The sequence below is a fragment of the Eublepharis macularius genome, chromosome 17 (assembly GCF_028583425.1).
Source record: "Eublepharis macularius isolate TG4126 chromosome 17, MPM_Emac_v1.0, whole genome shotgun sequence".
In the NCBI taxonomy this organism is placed as follows: domain Eukaryota; kingdom Metazoa; phylum Chordata; class Lepidosauria; order Squamata; family Eublepharidae; genus Eublepharis; species Eublepharis macularius.
In genome coordinates, this window is record NC_072806.1 from 22,810,124 (window position 1) to 22,828,723 (window position 18,600).

Below are 18,600 nucleotides of genomic sequence, written 5' to 3' on the forward strand. Positions count from 1 at the left end.
GCAGCAGCTCTCCAAGGTCTCAGGCACAGAAAAGTCTTTCCCAACATCTCTGAAAAGAATCTTCCTATGAATGCATAAAGCTGCCACAGAGGGCCACTCCTCTGTCGAGCTCAGTATCCTCTACTCCAAATGACAGCGACTCTCCAGGGGCCCCGGCACAGAAAGGTCTTCCCCAGCACCTGCTACCTGAGGTGCTTTAACTGGAAATGCCAAGGGTTGAACCTCAACCTTCTGCATGCAAAGCAAGCGCTTCACCATTGAGCAGCCCTTTCCTTTTTAGCCCTTGAGCTAAAAAGATGACAGGGGAGGGGGGGGGAAACGGTATTATCGTCACTTCATTGACAACCAAAGCCAAACTACCATCCAACGGTCACCTTTGCTGTCCCTACATACAGACTATATGTGCACATGTGCTGCCCCATCCACTAACCTTTCTTTCTCTGCAAAGTCATTTTGCAACTTCTGTTCCTTTTCAAGAGCGATGTTCTCGGCTTGGTTCTTCAAGGTCTGCTCATATTCCCGGATTTTCTCTTTAAGTGCTTTTATGGTCACCTCTGCAGGAAAAAAAAAAGAAAGGAAGGAAGCCAACGGGAAGAGAGGAAATGAGTGGTAAACAACTCCACGTGGCCACAGAGTACACGGCTTTTTCTTTCACCCTGGAGGCGGCAGCATGCTTTAAACTTTCGCTCTTCAACTCTGACACAAAATCAATGGCTACGAGTCCCTTTGGAGACCTTTTACTCCCTAAATGTTAAATTGAACTTTAAATGTTTTAAGGTTGAGAAGGATCAATGGCGTATGCCGGGAAGCAGAGCTGAGGTCTCCCTCACCTGACTGTGGAACAAAAACGTCAGCTGCAAAATACCTCACCACCTTGATCACGAGTCCTAAATTAAGCCCCGCTTTTAAATGGTCTCCCAGTATGTGTTTAAAGTGTCCCTTTGAAATGGTTCTTTCTTAACTGGGGGAGCCCCTGACAGACAGGGCCACGTGCGTAATTGCTCACAATGCAACCCCGTGTGGTGTAGCGGTTAGAGTGTCAGACAAGGATCTGGGAATCCAAGGTTTGAATCCCCATTCTGCCATAGAAGCTCACCTTGGGCCAGTCAGCCTAACCTACTTCACAGGGGATAAAATGGAGGAGAGGAGGACAATCTAAGCTGCTTTGGGTCCCCGTTGAGGAGAAAGGCAGGACATAAATGCTGAAAAAAATCCATATAAATAAAGGAATCCATATGAACGGTGTGTCTTCTCACATACGCACTTCTTGTTAAATCAGGGAGATTTAACGGGCTACCTTTCCCTTCGTACTGCTCTTTTTCTGTCATGACATCTGCCGGGGTAGTGGGAAGGGCCTTTTCTGTGGTGGAGCCCATTTTATCGAACTCCCTTATCCTGCCCATTGTGTTTATTTTTCACCATCTCCTGAATACTTTTCTGTTTAGCTAGTTGTTCACAGATCAGTGTTGACCAAACAATGCCTTTTTAGTCATTACATTTCTGAATTGCATTATATCAATTTTTAATTTGGACTGTTTTGGAGAAGGGACTCCTTGAAGTCAGACTGTGATGCAGAAATTCTGTGAAACAAAAACAAGACCCTTTGCTCTTTGGATACCTGGCATGGAGATCAAAGGGTTAACTACTAGAGAGGAGCATGAACTGAAATATGAACTAAAGTTTCCTTTTTCGGTTTGCGAACCAGCAGTTTGTTGGAGGGCATTTCTGATGACCCATGACAAACTGCTATGATTTTTAGCCTGGTTCGTTTGGTTCGTTTTTCGGTTCGTCACTGCAGAACGCCTAGCGCAGATCAATCAGTTTCCTAGGCAATGGGGGGGGGGGCTTTCTGCAGACCTGCTGCCACCCGGGAAGTGATGTTTTCATGAACCAAATGAACCAGTTTGCAAACTGGGCAACTTCATGCTGGTTCATGATTCGTGAAAAGCGACAAACCATGAATTGCAACAAACAGCCATTTTCCCGGTTTGTGCCCCTCTCTATTAACAACCACTGGCTTCCTTTGCAGTGCAGAAAGCTGCAAGGGCTGTAGCAATTTTTGCTCTTTCCATAATGTCCAGAACTGGATATTTTCAGGGTAACCATCGGTCTTGTGTAATGGGCAGTCAGTTTTAGAGTGAACAAGTTTTGTTTCCTGATGCAGGAAATATGCTTTGCTGCAAAGGCTAATACACATAAACTGGCGCGCATAAAACTGGAGCATTTTGAAAGATGAGCACTTGCTTCTCCAGATAATGGCATTTCCATGTTCAGTGGCCACCTTTAACAGAGTGCCCATTACCTGAAATAAGTAACCTACATTAACTCCAATATCTGCACTCTGCCCTAGGGGTAAACAAAATGTAACTACAGAGAATGCTGCAGATACTTAAGTAATAGCAACATATTAATCTGGAGAGAAAGTGGCACGTTGCTAACCATGCGCTCCAAATGGCATACACACAGAGAAAGCAGGAGTTGAGGTTGCTTCCAATATCAGTCAGGATAAAGGGCTGGCCTTAATATGTTATGCTGAAAGAAGTGGTTGCCCTGAAATTTGAAAACAGACCAGCTGATTCACTGTGCCAATGAGGCTAAAGGGGGGAAACCCAAGTGATTTAATTTGGGCAGGTGTGATGTTTCTACATGGTGGTGGTGGAGAGTGCCCTCAAAACATAGCTGACTTACAGCGACCCCTGGTGGGGTTTTCATGGCAAGAGACTAACAGAGGTGGTTTGCCATTGCCTGCGTCTGCAACCCTGGTCTTCGTTGGAGGTCTCCCATCCAATTACTAACCAAGGCAAACCCTGCTTAGCTTCTGAGATCTGACAAGATCAGGCTCACCTGGGCTATCCAGGTCAGGGTGATGCTTCTATGTAACAGCCGCCAAATCGATTTTAAAATGGAAAATGATATCAATATCAAAAGTCATTCCAAAGGTGTGGAAGGGCCAATTTTAATACTGCTAAGATCGTGTGTGAATGTGAGCAAGAGAAAAAAAAAACCGTGTGCATGCATATACAATATGCTCCTATGCAGTTTGTGTAACATCACATCCTCTTATAAGATCCCAGCCAGTAATAGCTGGCCTGCCCTCCACTAGGTGAGTAGGTTTCTGAAGCACCATCTCTAAGAGCAGCTGCTGACTTTCCCCCATATGAATGGATTACATAGTACACTTATATGGGAAGGAGAAAGGAGATGCAACTGAAGGACAGCACAGGGAATGGGGGTTTAATTTCCCTTGAAAGACCTATAGACTTCACCCATTAAGAATCAAGCCTGCTCTCCCCACCCATCTGCACAGCCACAGCCAGGAAAGAATGCGGAGAACTGGCGTTTCCAAATAAAACACATCTATGGGTTTTATTTTTTTCCTTCACTGAAACATCTCTGTTTCTCTTCACTTTCAATGCTCCTGAAAAGAAACTCACAGTTAACGCATGAGAGCAGCAGATGCTCCACCCCTTACCTTGATTTTTCACTTCTGCAAATTCTTTGTTGTATTCCTCAAGGGTTTCCCTAAGTTTCTGGTTCTCCGTCTCAATATCATGCATGCGCTGGACTTTCAGCTGGAGCTGCTGCCCCAGATCTAGAGCTGGAACAGGATCTAAGATGACACCAAAAAATGACAGTGTAATTCGATCTCAGGTTTCGGGCAGTCAAATCTCTTAGGGGGTTTGAAGCCCAAATAATTGGACATTAAACATGTTATTGTCTCTGCGGCAAAACATTTGTATTAACTTGGCATCAAGCAAGAATTAATGATAGTTACCCAGCATTCATGGGGAATGGGAGTTGCCAGTTAATCAAAGTGTCGGATACTCAAGCTTACACCCTATACCGAGGAATCCGAAGCAGCCAAACACCACCCCATTGAGAATACCATGGTGACAAGCCCTCATGCTTGGTGGGACCCTGCCCTTAGCCATGGAGCTGTTCTACACAGCAGGCAGACAAGGGGCCAGCTGGTTGGAGAGATGAGAGTGGGGAGTACATGTGTGTTAAGATGCAAAGGTATAGGCTGTGGGGGCAGAGCTTGCCCACTGGGCAATGCCAGTTAATCAAGTGCTGGATGACAGAGCTTTAATGCATACAGATCCAACTGCATAGATCCAAAACTTGGATTCCTTTGCAACAGATACCCAGGGGAGCCAAGCCTCTCCAAGATTGCAGCCTTTCTGTTATGCTCGTTTCTCTTTGTGTGCTCAGCTGCCCAACACAAATGTTTTATTCTGAAGGCAGCAACAGCAATATGGGAGCAGGAAGAAGGCGACCCAATGAAAGGAAATGTATTTACAGCTCCATTCAGACAAACTCTGGCTTCATTCAGACAAACAAACTAACTTTGGTTTCTCTATAATGAGAAAAGAAGAAGACAGGCACACATGCTCCTTCCCTCCTTCATGTGCAGAGGCAAGATTTAAGACTTCTTGATTTGGGGTGGGGGATGGAATCCACTGTAATTTATTTCAAAGTCCCAATTGTAACCCAGGGCTTACAATCCTGATGTATGAAGAGAAGTGGATTGGTCATTAAGGTCACTGGGAAAACTACCAGTGGGGCAATGGCCTGTAGGTTGGGCGGTAGCCACTTTATTAATTTCCTCTTTGCCTCCCGAAGGCTCTGTCAGTTTCACCTCCCCTTCTAAGAGGCAAAGAGGAAACAAACCTTCTGAGCAGCCATCTCCCTGGCTCTGTAGAGAGGGGAAATTAACAAAGCCTTCCGATCTCTTTTAAAACTCAGCTTCCTGGCTAACATGGTGACTCCCTTCATGTGCTCCTCCTCGAGTAATTCGTCTCTTGTAGTTTAGCCCTATGAATCAGTGGCCACCAGCACAAGCACGGGCAGCCCCATTCCGAGCCACAAAACTCAGCAAAAGCTGTGTCCACAAACCAGCGGGAGCTTGTGACCCCTGCCTTGCCTTGCAGGCACCAGACACAAACCATGCTGCTGCCACAAGCATGCGCCCTCCTTCCTTGTGCTGGATAGGACTGGAGACCTTTCCAAGGCAGTTTGGGCCTCCCCAATCTGCCCCTGTGCGTAGGTTAGAAACAACTGAAAATTTGTTAATGGTCCTGATTCAGGTTGCAACAAAGTATGGTTTCTTTGAAACCAAATGCAGCCTAAACTACTGCAGCTGGAGACACCACTACCATGAAACATGGAAAATGGAGAAGGAAACATTTGACAATTTTCTGAAAGAAGATCCCATCACTGACCACAAGTGGTGGCGGGGTAGTTGATGGAGGGTGGAGCAGAAAGCAGGTTAACAGAGGGCAGAGCGCAACCTCCAAGGCAAGCCATATAAACATAGGAAACTGCCTTATGAAGAGTCGGGCCACTGTGCTACTGAGCTCAGAACTGGCAGCTGCTCTTCAAGTTCTCAGAAAGCAGCAGGGCTCATTTTGAGGGGGAATGTGCCAGAACGCAGTTCCGGCAGTTCCCCAAAGAGGTCATGTCAGGTGGCCCCGCCCCCTTGACTCTCGGCCATTTAGGACCCGTTTCAGCCTGGATTGGGGCTGGATCAGGCCTCTGACGGGTGGTGTATCACTCTCCCACTCATTAGTGGCCCAATCCTGACCATTTTGGGCCCCTTTTTGGCCATTTTCACCCCCTTTTTGCCATTTTGGGCCCAGTTTCAGCCCTCAATGGCTAGGACTGGGTTCAAAACAGCCAGGATAGGTGATGTCAGGGGGTGTGGCATATGCAAATCAGTTATGCTAATGATACACTTTTGGTGATGACAAGGGGCATGGCATATGCTAATGAGTTATGCTAATGAGTTCCTCCAGATCTTTTTCTATGAAATGACCCCTGGAAAGGAAAATGTACTCTCACCCCGCAAGAAGGACTGGCAAATATCAAAGATTGTGAAAACTGCTTTTGACTGGGCCAAGTTGCCACTTCCCATTAGAACCAAGCTGCCATCGGTGGCTCTTAAACATGTGGGCCTCCCTTAACTAGTCATGTCAGAATCACTGTCAAATCTCTGACATTACCATCATAAGCCAGCGCAGCCCTCAGAAAATTCACCTTATCTTGAAATGTTTTCATCTCCACACATCCGGGGGACATATCAGCCCAACCTGGAATCTATCTTCGAAATTTTGGGTTTCACAACATGCACATTATAATGGTTGCTCTGGCACCTGGTTGGCCAAGAGCCTAAAAAGGTGCTACTGGAACCCATATGGGATGATCCAGAAGATTTAGCCGTGTTAGTCTGTAGTCGCAAAGTGGCCAGTAGCACCTTTAAGACTAACCAACTTTATTGTAGAATAAGCTTTCGAGAACCACAGCTCTCTTTGTCAGATGCATACGGGATGACAGGTTCTGACTATCCCATTCTGGCACAGAGCTAGTATTTAAACCTGCGATCCCATCTCCTTAAAAGCAGCTAGAAAATATAACCATTCTCTCACCCTTGGGTATATTTCTAACCCCAAGTATACAACTGTGGGTCTCTCCAAGTTACAAACGTCTGCGGAAGGCGGGACAAGTACACACACATGAAGCTGCTTGTCCAGGGCTTTTTTTTCAGCTGGAACGCAGTGAACGGAGTTCCGGAACCTCTTGAAAATGGTCACATGGCTGGTGGCCCCGCCCCCTGATCTCCAGACAGAGGGGAGTTTAGATCACCCTCCGTGCCACTGAGTGGCGCGGAGGGTGATCTAAACTCCCCTCTGTCTGGAGATCAGGAGGTGGGGCTACCAGCCATGAGACCATTTTCGCCAAGGGCAATTTAAACTTTTAAAAACTCCCCCCTTGTTCCAGCTGACAAGTGATGTCAGTGTGTGGTCCTGGGAGCATGCACACACTTTGCACCAAGAGTTGCCCCCTGTGCTGGCAACCCACTGAGTTCCACCACCTCTTTGCCCAGAAAAAAAAGCTCTGGTCATACCATTAGTCCCTCAAGGTCAGTACTGTCTCCGCAGGCTGGCATTGACTCTCCAGGGTCTCAGGCAGAGGTCTTGCACATCACCCACTGTCAAGTCCTTTTAAACTGGAGGTGCCGGGGATGGAACCTGGGACTTTCCACTGAGCCACCGCTCCTCCTCCAAGGTAAAATGAACCACAATCCAGCTCTTGGAGAAGCCTCATTTTACCTCATTTGCCATGCCAAATATTTTGCTTTTCTCTATTTCTCAAGTTACGCGACAGCAAAACTGGGTTTGCCACCAGGCATACACACAACAAGGAACTGTCGCCAATCCAGGTGAGGACACCAAGTTGATGCAGGTGCCTATAGATATACTTTCACTGCCTTTCCAGGTAAAGCACCTGTGCAAGCACCGAGTCATTACTGACCCATGGGGGGGACGTTGCATTCACGACGTTTTCTTGGCGGACTTTTGTTACGGGGTGGTTTGCCATGGCCTTCCCCAGTCATCTACATTTTACCCCCAGGAAACTGGGCACTCATTTTACCGACCTCGAAAGGATGGAAGGCTGAGTCAACCTTGAGCCGGCTAGCTGAACCCGGCTTCTGCTGGGATCGAACTCAGGTCGTGAGCAGAGCTTGGCCTGCAGTACTGCAGCTTACCACTCTGCGCCACGGGGCCCTTATGCCTTTCCAGGTACACATACACACAAAAATTACATGCAAAGGGGTCTCATGAAAGTGTGCTGTGGCGCACCTGCCATGTGAGAGCTGTGCAAGAACATTGGAGGGGGGTGGGGGGAACAGTGGCAGAGTTATGAGCCTTCCCAGCCAGAGCAGAAGAATCCTGGAAGCCAGAAGGTCTCATAAAAGAGTATTGCATACACTTCTGCGATGGGCGCCAGCATCACTTGTGAAATGGCTGCTAAGATTTAGTCTCCCGTCGAGGAATGTTAAACACACCAATCTCAGAGGATCAACAATGGTACATATTAGGGAGCTCGCTTAATTTGCAGCCGCCACAATCATTAATTTCACGGACCACCCTCAGCTTGCCGGGAAAGCATAATAATGCCATTGTGCCTCTCTCCGACACATCCAGCGCAAGCTTGGGCGCTTTGCAACGTGTCATTCCAGTGCCAGAGTTTACAGAAGAACGGAGCTGGGTAATGTTGAGAAGAGAGGTGCCGGGTGTGCTGTGTTGTGTTACTTCACGCACTGAGGGCTTCCTGCGTTGCCATCTCTGTGTGGCGAGGAAAAACGGGGGCCTGTTTTTTGACCTCTTGGCACATGCATACTTTATAACTACATCATTTTCTCATTTCTGGTTTTAGGCTACAGGGTTTTTAAAAAATATATTATTAGCACTGTTAAAATATTCATCTCACAATAGGCATTTTTTTTAAAAAAAAAAATCTTATTGAACACAGCAAAGACTTCTGAGCAATTATCCAGGATTATTCAGACGACAGCTCTGGGAGGCAAAGCTCCCTTCAGGACTCTGGACTGCCACACGGACGGGCCAAGGACCTGGTTGGCTAAAAGGAACTGTGCTGCCCTCTGTCAGGGCGGGGTCAGGACGAGCAGCTATACCTAGAACAAGATGCGGCTTGAATGTTCTCCAGCCCTAGTGTGTCCCTTGTTACCTGTTTCTCAAGCTGGAGGTCTGGGCTTTGCTTAGAAGCACAGCCAGTGCTACAAAGGGGCACGGCTGGGAGGTTTTTATGGTTCTCAGAAGTAGGAACGTGCCAAGTAGGGGTGCCAGGTCCCCCAGGGGCCAAACCGAGGGCTGGGGGCAGTGGGATACTTACCCTCGTGCCCACCATCGCACTAGAAAATGACTTCATTTTCTGGCATAACGTGGAAGCTATGGGTTATTAAAAATTGCTCCCAAACAAGCAATTTTTAGTGAATTTTCCCTTGCTGCGACCCATTGCTTTCACATCATGCTGGAAAATGATGTCATTTTCTGGTGCGACGAGGAAGCATGCATGCACTTTGTGCACGTGCACCCTCCCAGATGCTTTCTCTCCCTGCTGGCCTGGTGAGCAGAGGTGGGGGACAGGGGATCCCCCGCTCCCAGCAGAGGGATGGCAATCCTAATGCCAAGGTGATAATGATGATGATAACTGCACTTACATACAGCCCTTTTAGACTGGTTAGTGCCTCACTCAGAGTGGTGAAGAACGCCGGTGTTATTATTATCCCCACAATACAGCTGGGGAGCTGGGGCTGAGAGGAGTGGCCAACCCAAGGCCACCTGCTGAGCTCATGGTGGTAGTGGGAGTGCTGATTCGCAGCCCAACCACTTAACCACTATGCTGTAGCTGAGAGTTTGATAAATGCTCCTTCACGCCCCTCTTAAGGTCCAAGAGATGGTCGTGCATTTCCTTCACAGTATCTAGCACCGCACTTTGGGTCCAAATCTTGAAACAACCTCGGCGAGGTTAAGGGGAGTGGGCAACAGTTCAATATTAGGGCACGTGATTTGTACCTCCAGTTCAAGGATCTGAAGTTGAAAGTGATGGGAAAGACCCTGGAAAGATCCTGCACAGCCACAGCAGGTCAGAATGTCTGGGGTCTCCAACTTTTTCCAGTTTGGGGCACCTTCGGAATTCTGACACAGTGTGGTGGGCACAGCAACAAAATGGCTGCTGCAGCTTCAGTCACACGATGAAGATCCTTGTGCAGTGGTGGCAGCTGTTGCCAAAACAATATTAAAAAAAAAATCTGTACAGCCGATCAAATCTCCAGTGGCCAATCAGTAGCCTTACTGGGCGAAAACTCCACCTGGCTTTGTTCACTTGCTAAAAACACTCGGTGAGACCAGGAAAGGTATATTTATACTGGAGTAGCGACATCTCATACTTTGGCCTACTGTAGGTTTAAATTGACACTGCAAGGAATAAAAACTGGACTCATTAAGTGGAGAATAATAATGCCCCAGGACCCTCTTTTTAAAAAGATCAGAGTATCTAAGATGTTCGTTTTGAAGGACCCCCATGAATCTTAAAATCAAGCAAGGTTTTTGTAGGCTAAAATTAGCCGGGAATGTAGATTAACCTCCCCTCCCCCTCGCTCAACATCTACATTATAAAATGAATAATGACTAAACCTTTAGTCAATAAATTCCCAAATCCCTGGGAAGCATTATATCGTAAATGAAAACGTTGGCACTCTCATAATTATTCATCAGGATATGTATATTTAATTTAGCTCTATTAAAGGTTAATGTCAGAGAAGCAACACAGTCGCAGGATCGAGTTATGAACAGAATGTTAAAACCGTCTCCTCGCATTAAACTCCAAACTTTGCTTAAGCTGAGATGAATGATTAAAACGCCGGCAGCCTTTGAGTATTGTTTGGGGATATGGTAAAAAGGCCGGGCTGGAACATCCTTCCCCAGTTTAATTTTTATGGCTTCTGTTAAAGAAAAAAATAATAATCACCTTGTCACAATTATAACAACCGGGACATGATTCAGCTTACATGCAAGCCGAACCATGTGGAGCTCCCAAACCTCAAATTGCACGTTCTGCTTTAGAAAGGATGCATTAATACGTACTAATAATTATTTCCACCTATTTCAAGTATTATCCTGCAAGCTTTGTTGCACAAAGCCTCCAGTGAACCCTGAAACAAGCAGGTGATTTCTCTCGAGTGCACAGAACACAAATGTAAATCTACAAGAAAAAAAAAAAGACTGCACGCTAATTATTAAACTTTTTATTAAAAAAGGACAAAAGGTGAAGTTTAAACGCTGCTTCAAGCAGAACTTTCGAAATCCCGAGCCCCTCGCCTGTCTCAATACATTTAAATACATGACTTCCCAACAAGCGTAAAATAGCTCAAAAGTTGCAAGAGAAGGGGAAATACTGTGTCTATTCACAGAAACCCATTCACTAAGCATGCTATATTAGGGGTGAACTTATTTTGCGGGGGGAGGTATAAGAAAAAGCAGATGAACAAGTTTCATTTTGTTGAATTCATTTGAAGAAACATAGGGTGAAATTTCCATACAGACTGTGTTCTTCCATCACCTGAGGTACAGGTGTATCAGAGACCTGTCTCACACAGCAGTTATGTATCTGAATTATATAACTGCTATTCAGCACTTCTGAGTACTAGAAGTGTTCTGCGGAAATTAGCCTCATTACAGGTTTAAAGAAGATTTATTCTAAAGAAACTATTACTATTAACGGTATCAAGCAGTAAAGTGGGTGGCTCACATGCCAATCAAAAAGCAGCAAAATCAGTAAACAAAATCAAATTCTTTACAAACCTGCTTGACTGTGATTGCCTCTTTTCTCTTTTATAAGGCATCAATTTAGTTAAAATTGCCACATTTCTTTTTTTCTCTATATTAGTTGGGGGGTGGGTGGAGATTCTCTGATTCTGACTTCCATACCACTGAAATTGCTTGCTGCTGCACCTTGCTGCGGTGACCAATTCTATATTGTTGGGTCCAACATAAAAAGCGGATCTCCCAAAAAGTACCTGGGATGCTCTGGGACTTCCCAATATATCCCCAAGGATGCTCTGGGACTTCCCATGCCATAACTGACAAACCTGGGGGAATCCAAGAAGCATCTCCACTGCCCAGAAAACAGCACCCATTTCTCAGCAGCAGCAGCTGTTAGGGCATAGGCCCCGGAGGAACGTCCGAGAGCAACATTAACCCAGCCAATCCCACCATGATAAGGATGCCAGGTCCTTGTTCTGAGACGTAGTAATTTAAAAGACTTATATACCAATTTGTTTGAAAATATACACACATCTTTTGGAATGCAAAAGTAAAGTACGCTGCCAATTTTTAGTTGGGGAGGGGAGGCACACCACTGTATGGCTGTGAAATTGGGAAACTCCATCTTAATTAAATAAAACCTCCATTGCCAAGAAAGGGAAACAAAACTGGACTATCAACAAAGAGATGGATTTGGGAGAAATGACCTACACCCTTATAGACAAATCTCAGACGACAAAGAGATCTTAAGTTGTCCCCCTCCCCCCAGCATTATTCAGAGAAACACTCAATGCGCCCCTTGTGAGTCCATCTTCCCCAATGACATCACGCGCTCGCGTAGATTACTTTGTGCTGGGGCACTCTAGGCTAATGTAATCATATGATTACATAATTAACCCAGCTGTCTCATTAAGAAAATCAACTGGAATTCAGGGCATAATTAGTCATACAGCAATTAGCATGCTGATGAGCAAAATGATGAAAATCCCCCTCCATAGGGACTGTGCTAGGACCACCCATGGCATCTCCAAAAGGAGAGAAAGCCCATTTCAACCAAAAAGGGTGGTGGTGGGGGGGAAGACATATATAAATATAACCACTCCTCTGGAGTATTTTAAAACCTAAAATGCAGAAGACGGACAAAAATGAACCTTGTGCAAAAACAAAATAAACCTTGTGCAAGAATCCAGCAGCAGGTTGGGGAGAAAAGTGGCATAAATTAAGAAAATAATCAAAATTTTACCAGCCAGTTCAAGCACTAATCTGGCGTCCTCCTTGCCCCAACTAAACTGTAGGAGGGCACTGCAGAAAGAACCCCCACCCCAGGCTCAAGATTTTCAGGAGCTTGAAGTTGGGACAAGAGGGAAATACACATGGCTTAACAAACAGAACAGAACAGCATTCCCAGGCCTGAGCTGGGAACCAGCGCCAATCCACAGATCTCGGCAGTGCCAGCGTTTCCCACGTGGCAGCGATGCTGCAGCGGCTGACTGGAATTCTGGAAAAGGCAAACTCCAAGCCGCACTGTGTTACAGAGTGCTCCCCAAACTCTACCAAAGGGACTGCTGGCTTCTGTTTTGCCAATGCACAGAGCGAGAGAGAGAGAGAGAGAGAGAGAGAGAGAGAGAGAGAGAGAGAGAGAGAGCTGGAAATTATGGACTGGAGTTTCTTAGGATCAGGGTGCTGATCCAGAGGCATTGTGAAGCCTCCCTTTTGGAGGAAAAAAAACACTGCTTGTTAAATATTCATTTGCACTAAAAACAGAGGCCTTGGCAAATTTCAGAGGCACTTGCATTTAGCTGTGGGACTGAATGGCCTGTCCCTGTTGCGCTTCCAGGACAAGCATTACTTGGAAACCCTGTCTGCGTGAATTTATAGGCAGAGACTATATGCAATGTGGCCATAATGCTACAAGGCTTGCTAATTCTATTTGTTGTGTTAATGCACCAGCTTGCCAGTTTCTCAGCTTGTGGGGTGGGTGGGTGGACAGGATGCTAAAACAAAAGGACTTCCTTCCCTTTCCCTCCCCTGCTCCCCCCATTACAGGCCCGCAACACAGACAACAGCCAGTCAGCCAGTTATGGTACATGGGCAGAACCACAGAGGCAATTAATATTTTATGGCACTGGTAATGTGCTTCCTTGGATCTAAAAATAATCCACTCGGAGAGGCTGTATCTGCTTGCGTAAAACCAGGTCTCAAGCAAAGTGCCGGATTACCCGATTCCAAGATACAGCAGCATCAGGAAGACATGGTTAGAGCTGTAAGGCAAGTCCTTTACAATGAATTACTTTGTTTTAAAGGCCACAACACACTGTCCTCACCATCACAAAGCAAAAGCAGTATCCCCCCCCTCACACACACACACACACACACACACACACACACACACACACACCAGATGCCAAGCAAAAGAGGTTAGCAGTATCAGCTTGCTAGCCTCTAGGGCCCTTACCATAAAGAAATTAGGGGAAATTCCTAGAGCATTGACCAGAAGGGATATCACATCCTTCCTGAATTCCATCCTCCCAGGCCCCCTCCCCCCAAACTCCTATCATTTGCCTACTCAGTTTTGGGAACTCTAGGTAAGGATCACTCGTCCTCTATCCTTGAAGCTGCCTGGGGCAGACCGAGAAGCAAAGAAAAACCCTTCCTACTGTTCTCCAACTTTGGGCATTGTCAAAATCTTCAACAATGTCAAAGGGTCACTGCCAAGGACTGCCCCCATAAACTCTCTGAAAGTTAATTTCATGGTTTCATTATAACAATTAACCAGTTTTGCTTTGGTAGATAATGCAGGTGATGATTTGAGGTTGTCAAGTTTTCCCCCCTCCTGCAGTAAAATTAATTCTTAAAAATACTTCATTGATCAACTGACAATATTTTTTGTCCAAAGACTTTAAACCTAGCTACAGGGCTGTTTGTAAGGGTAAAATACAAAGAACCGTTAAGCAACCTGTCAGCTGAAAGAAATATGCGTGATTGTCACAATAACACAGCTACTCATCTTTCCACTGCTGAAAATGCATTTCAGACAAAATAATAATAATTCCTATTATTGTACAGAGGCTTCTGAATATTCATATGCCTTCCAGTATAATTACTTCATTAATTATTCCCCAGCAGATGAATAAGACAGATTTGCCTAGAGGATTTTGTAGCAGAGAACTGTACCTTGCCTTGTTTCCATACAATTCTGCTAACCCAGAAGCATTAAAATAAGGCGCATATAACACCATTCTTACGTGAGCTGCATTGGTTGCCAGTGGAGTACCGGATCAGATTCAAGGTTCTGGTATTGACCTATAAGGCCCTGTGCGGACTGGGACCAGCATATCTACGGGACCGTCTCTCCCTGCATATTCCCCGGAGGACACTCCGATCAGGGGACAAACAGCTGTTGGTGGCCCCTGGCCCCAAGGAGGCCCGTCTAGCCTCGACTAGAGCCAGGGCCTTTTCGGTCCTGGCTCCCACCTGGTGGAACGCTCTATCTGCTGAAATCAGGGCCCGGCAGGATCTTTCGCCGGGCCTGCAAGACAGAGTTGTTCCGCCAGGCATATGGCTGAGGCAGGGCCTCCGCCGGCCTGAAAAAAGGGGTGTATAAAATCTTAACCCTCCCTGTGAAGGCTGTCCACCATCCTGTTTTAAATGTGTATTAATACACTGTTGTTTTAATGCACATGAATTGTTATATGCCCTGAGCCCGCTTGCGGGGAGGGCGGAATAGAAATTTGAAATAAATAAATAAAATAAATTACAGCCTCAGTACTTTTTAAAGACAAAAAGCCCACCCCCTTCTTTTTGGCTTCTATATTTCCTAGGAAGCATTCATAAGATGTGTTTAAAAACACCTCATCCTCCATCCCAGTGGGGCCCATCTCTAATAGGTCAACCCAAAAGCTATCCAAGGCTCCTTGAAACACACTGATTTCGTATTTCAAATAGGCATCGTGTGCTCTTCAGACAATAACTGTATTTATGTTTTCACTGCGCATTCCAGGCGTCACATGCAGACATCACACTTTTCATCTGCACACCCTGGAACATGCCGTGCCAGGAGAAATATCCAAGGGGAAGCAGTATATGGTCAGACCTCCCCCCCCCCAACACACCCCATAAAGGAAGTCACGTGCAAGCGAGACAGAAAGGCACAGGGGAGGGAGGGTGGGCAGAAAGAGAGCAATGGCCTGTTTGAAACATATTTCACTTGTTTTATGTACAAAAGATGACATTTTATAAAGAAATTCAAAGATGCTTACAGAGTCAGTCCTAAAATTAAGAAGAATGAGACATCCCCCCCCAGCAGGTGACAGATTTCAAGGTACTAAAAAAAGGACAGCAAAATGGTTGGTTATTTTAGCTTGGAATGAAGCATAGTTCATAGGAAGAACTGTGCCACTATCTCTTCCTCCTTTCCACAAGAACCACCAGACTCCCTCCCCAAGTCAATCTGGAGGGTTAGGAGACCCGAGGGAATGCCATCTAGGGGTGAGCTGAGAGTAAAAATGGCCCTTGGAAATCCCCACCCCCCGCTCCGGTGCGCCCGGTGGGAATGCACCAGCTGCAGCAGGTATTTGTCCCCCAGGACTTTCCTCCCTGCCAGCCAGGTGAGTGATGGTGGAGTGCAAAGGATAGGAGTGGGGGATTCCTCACCCCCACTGGGGGGCCAGCAGCCTTATTCCTGGGGCTCACCAAGTTTTTTTTTTTTAGAAAGCCAGCCAAGCGAGGCTTGTTGATGTTGAGTTTTTGATGTTTATGATATAACATAGACAGTGGCTTTATGTAAAGGTTCCTTTTTTCCTTTTCCTTTTGTACGAGCGCATTAGCAGTTTGCACAATGAAGGCAGATACTGCCACACAAGGCTTTCTTAGCTACCTCAAAAAGTATACTTATTTTGTGTGTATGTAAGAAGGGATTTTAAAACAATATGTTAATTTTAAAAGGTATCCTGTTAAACAGAGCTTCTGCCTGAAACGCTGAAGACCCACGATCAGAGTTATGAATAACCTCAGTCCCTGACAGTTTGTCAGCGTCTGTACCTCCCGTGGCAGCCATTTTGTTGGTTGTCCACCACTGTGTCAGAATTCCAAAGGCTCCCACAGGCTGAAAAAGGTTGGGGGCCGCTGAGTTGCAGTATTGAAAGTGGGACCTGGGAGAACCAAGTTCAAATCCCCTCTGAGTAAGTGGGTGATCTGTGACCTCAAACCAGTTACTCCCTCTCTCATCCTAACCTACTTCAGATGGGAGAAAGACATTTACCACCCTGCTGTCTTGTGTCAGCCTAGGATCTAGGAGACCCAGGTTTGAATAGTCACTCTGCCATGGCAGCTCACTGGGTGACCTTGGGCTAGTCACACCCTCTCAACCTAATCTACCTCACAAGGTTATTGTGGGGATCAAGTGAAGGAGAAGAGAATTACATAAGCCACTGGGGACAAAGGTGGGGTATAAATGAATGAATGAATGAATTGCAGACAGTCCCTTCAAGCATCAAACATCCTTTCTCTGAGCTCTGCTCCACTGACAGCTCACAGTATACAAAAGTCTTACTTTTATTAGTGTGTTTTGACAACAGCTCAGGGCAGCTATTTGGATTATCTGCCTTGGCTCCAGGAGGTCTCGAGCTGCACTCTTATTTTATACTCCTTGCTTTGGTATGTACGCCAAGCTTGAATTTTCGATCACATTCTCAAGGTGATTTTGTTTTTTAAAAATTCAAAACATTCCAGTGGCTAAAAGTTACCCGAAACGCAGACCACTGGTAAACTTTTCAAACACAGGTGGGATGTAGAAACCCCAGGCGGAACCGCTGTAGATTTATGGAGACATCCATCATGCCCCTACCGAATCCCACATGCTCCCTCTTATCATCACCCCTCTTGCTAAAACATACCAAGCAGCAGTCATGCTTTCAACACAGGAGCTGGTGGCAAACAGAATACATTTTACTCCCTAAAGTAAAATTACCCATTCACTTCTGACTGTAGATTCTGGCACAGAAAACAGAGTCTTAACACCAGGATAAGCTGCTACAGGATACAACCCACCACCTGCGATCTCATGGAAACGCAGCTGGCGTAGCATAGTGGTTAAGTAGTCGGATTGCGATGCAGAGCTTTGCTGGTTCGAATCGCTCTACTGCCATGAACTCACCAGGTGGCCTTTGGTAAGCCACTCCTATCAGCCCCAGCACTCCAATTGCATTGCGGGGATAATAAAACTGACTTTGTTCACCGCTCTGCATGGACGCTAATCTGCCTAGAAGAGCGGTATACAATTGAACTGATACATATTATTCCAGCACATCATCCCAGACAAATGCTCTCTCTCCAGCATAGGTGAGGACTCCCAGGGGCCACTGATTGAAGGATAGTGCCTTTACGTTTGGTTCCACCCACAGAAGTTTTCAATTCTAGTCCCCTCTTCAAACCGTCCATTGACCTCCTGCTCTGGCAACTGGTTTATGGCCGCACGCAGCTTGCACAGGCGTTGTGGACAAGGTTGCTTTGGTCTGGTCTACACTTTCACTTCTCTAGCTGCACACTGGAGATCCTTGGATATCAGGGAATACAACCACATTTTTCTATACTGGGGCAGGCAAGTGGGGCGATGTTTGCAAGCCGAGAGAGTGTTTCAAAGCCATTTTAAAACAAGAAAAATACAAAGATCTGCGGCTGTTCTTTAAATTAGTAAGCCACTTAGTTATTAATGCATTTGAAACTGGCAGTTTCTTGAAGCCTTGTTGGGAACAAATCAGCACAAAAGGCGGTGGGGGGGGGGGGGGAGGAGAAACCTTGAATTCAGTTGAATCCATTACAGAACATAAAAGCGACGATGTATCAGCCGAGATACATTTTTACAGGCATGATTAAAAACGGGTGCCCTATTTATACACTATTGCCGAAGAGAGGAACATGCGCTTCCTTTAAGACGTAGGGAGTTAAGGCACGAGGCGCAATTATGACGCAGCCCTATATGAAGCCCAATAGAAAACTGCACCTCTCGATGCACCACCAGGGAGGCTTTGTCCTCTAGAGCCACCCCACCCCCCACCCCCAGCATCACAGCGATGGCTCTGTCAGTGCAGAGCAGCCCAAGGACATCCAAAACAATAACTGTTTAGAACAAGAAGTGCAGGTATATATTTGGAGGCATATTGGAAGCAGCGCATCGGCTGAAATCAGGGGAAAAGAAGAGGCCAAGGCACCCATGTGCCACAGGCCTGAACACCAGCCGCATTTCTGGGCACTAGCAGACCAGCTGGCTTGCATGCATTTGGACATGCAAGCAGCATGCGGCATGTGTAAGGGGCTAGAGGGGTCCTGAACCAGGGGGATCAGTCCAGGATTACCAACTTCCAGGGTGGGGCCTGGAGTTCTTCCAGAATTACAACTGATCCTGCGACTTGCTCCCCTGGAGGCAATGGCAGCTTTAGAGAGGGGACTCTGAGTCTACGCTCCTCCCTCCGAGGCA

The 18,600-nt window shown here is 46.3% G+C and overlaps 1 protein-coding gene across 2 annotated transcripts in view; it reads right to left on the reverse strand.

The window, feature by feature from the left end:
* CUX1 (cut like homeobox 1) overlaps positions 1–18,600 on the reverse strand; it is a 332,631-nt gene that overhangs the window by 145,100 nt on the left and 168,931 nt on the right. For both annotated transcript variants that reach the window (XM_055001346.1, XM_055001347.1), the window contains exons 5-6: positions 3,473–3,610; positions 431–554 (exon numbers count right to left, since the gene is read on the reverse strand). In XM_055001346.1, the coding sequence (XP_054857321.1) occupies positions 431–554; positions 3,473–3,610 (262 nt within the window). The remainder of the gene's footprint in view (positions 1–430; positions 555–3,472; positions 3,611–18,600) is intronic.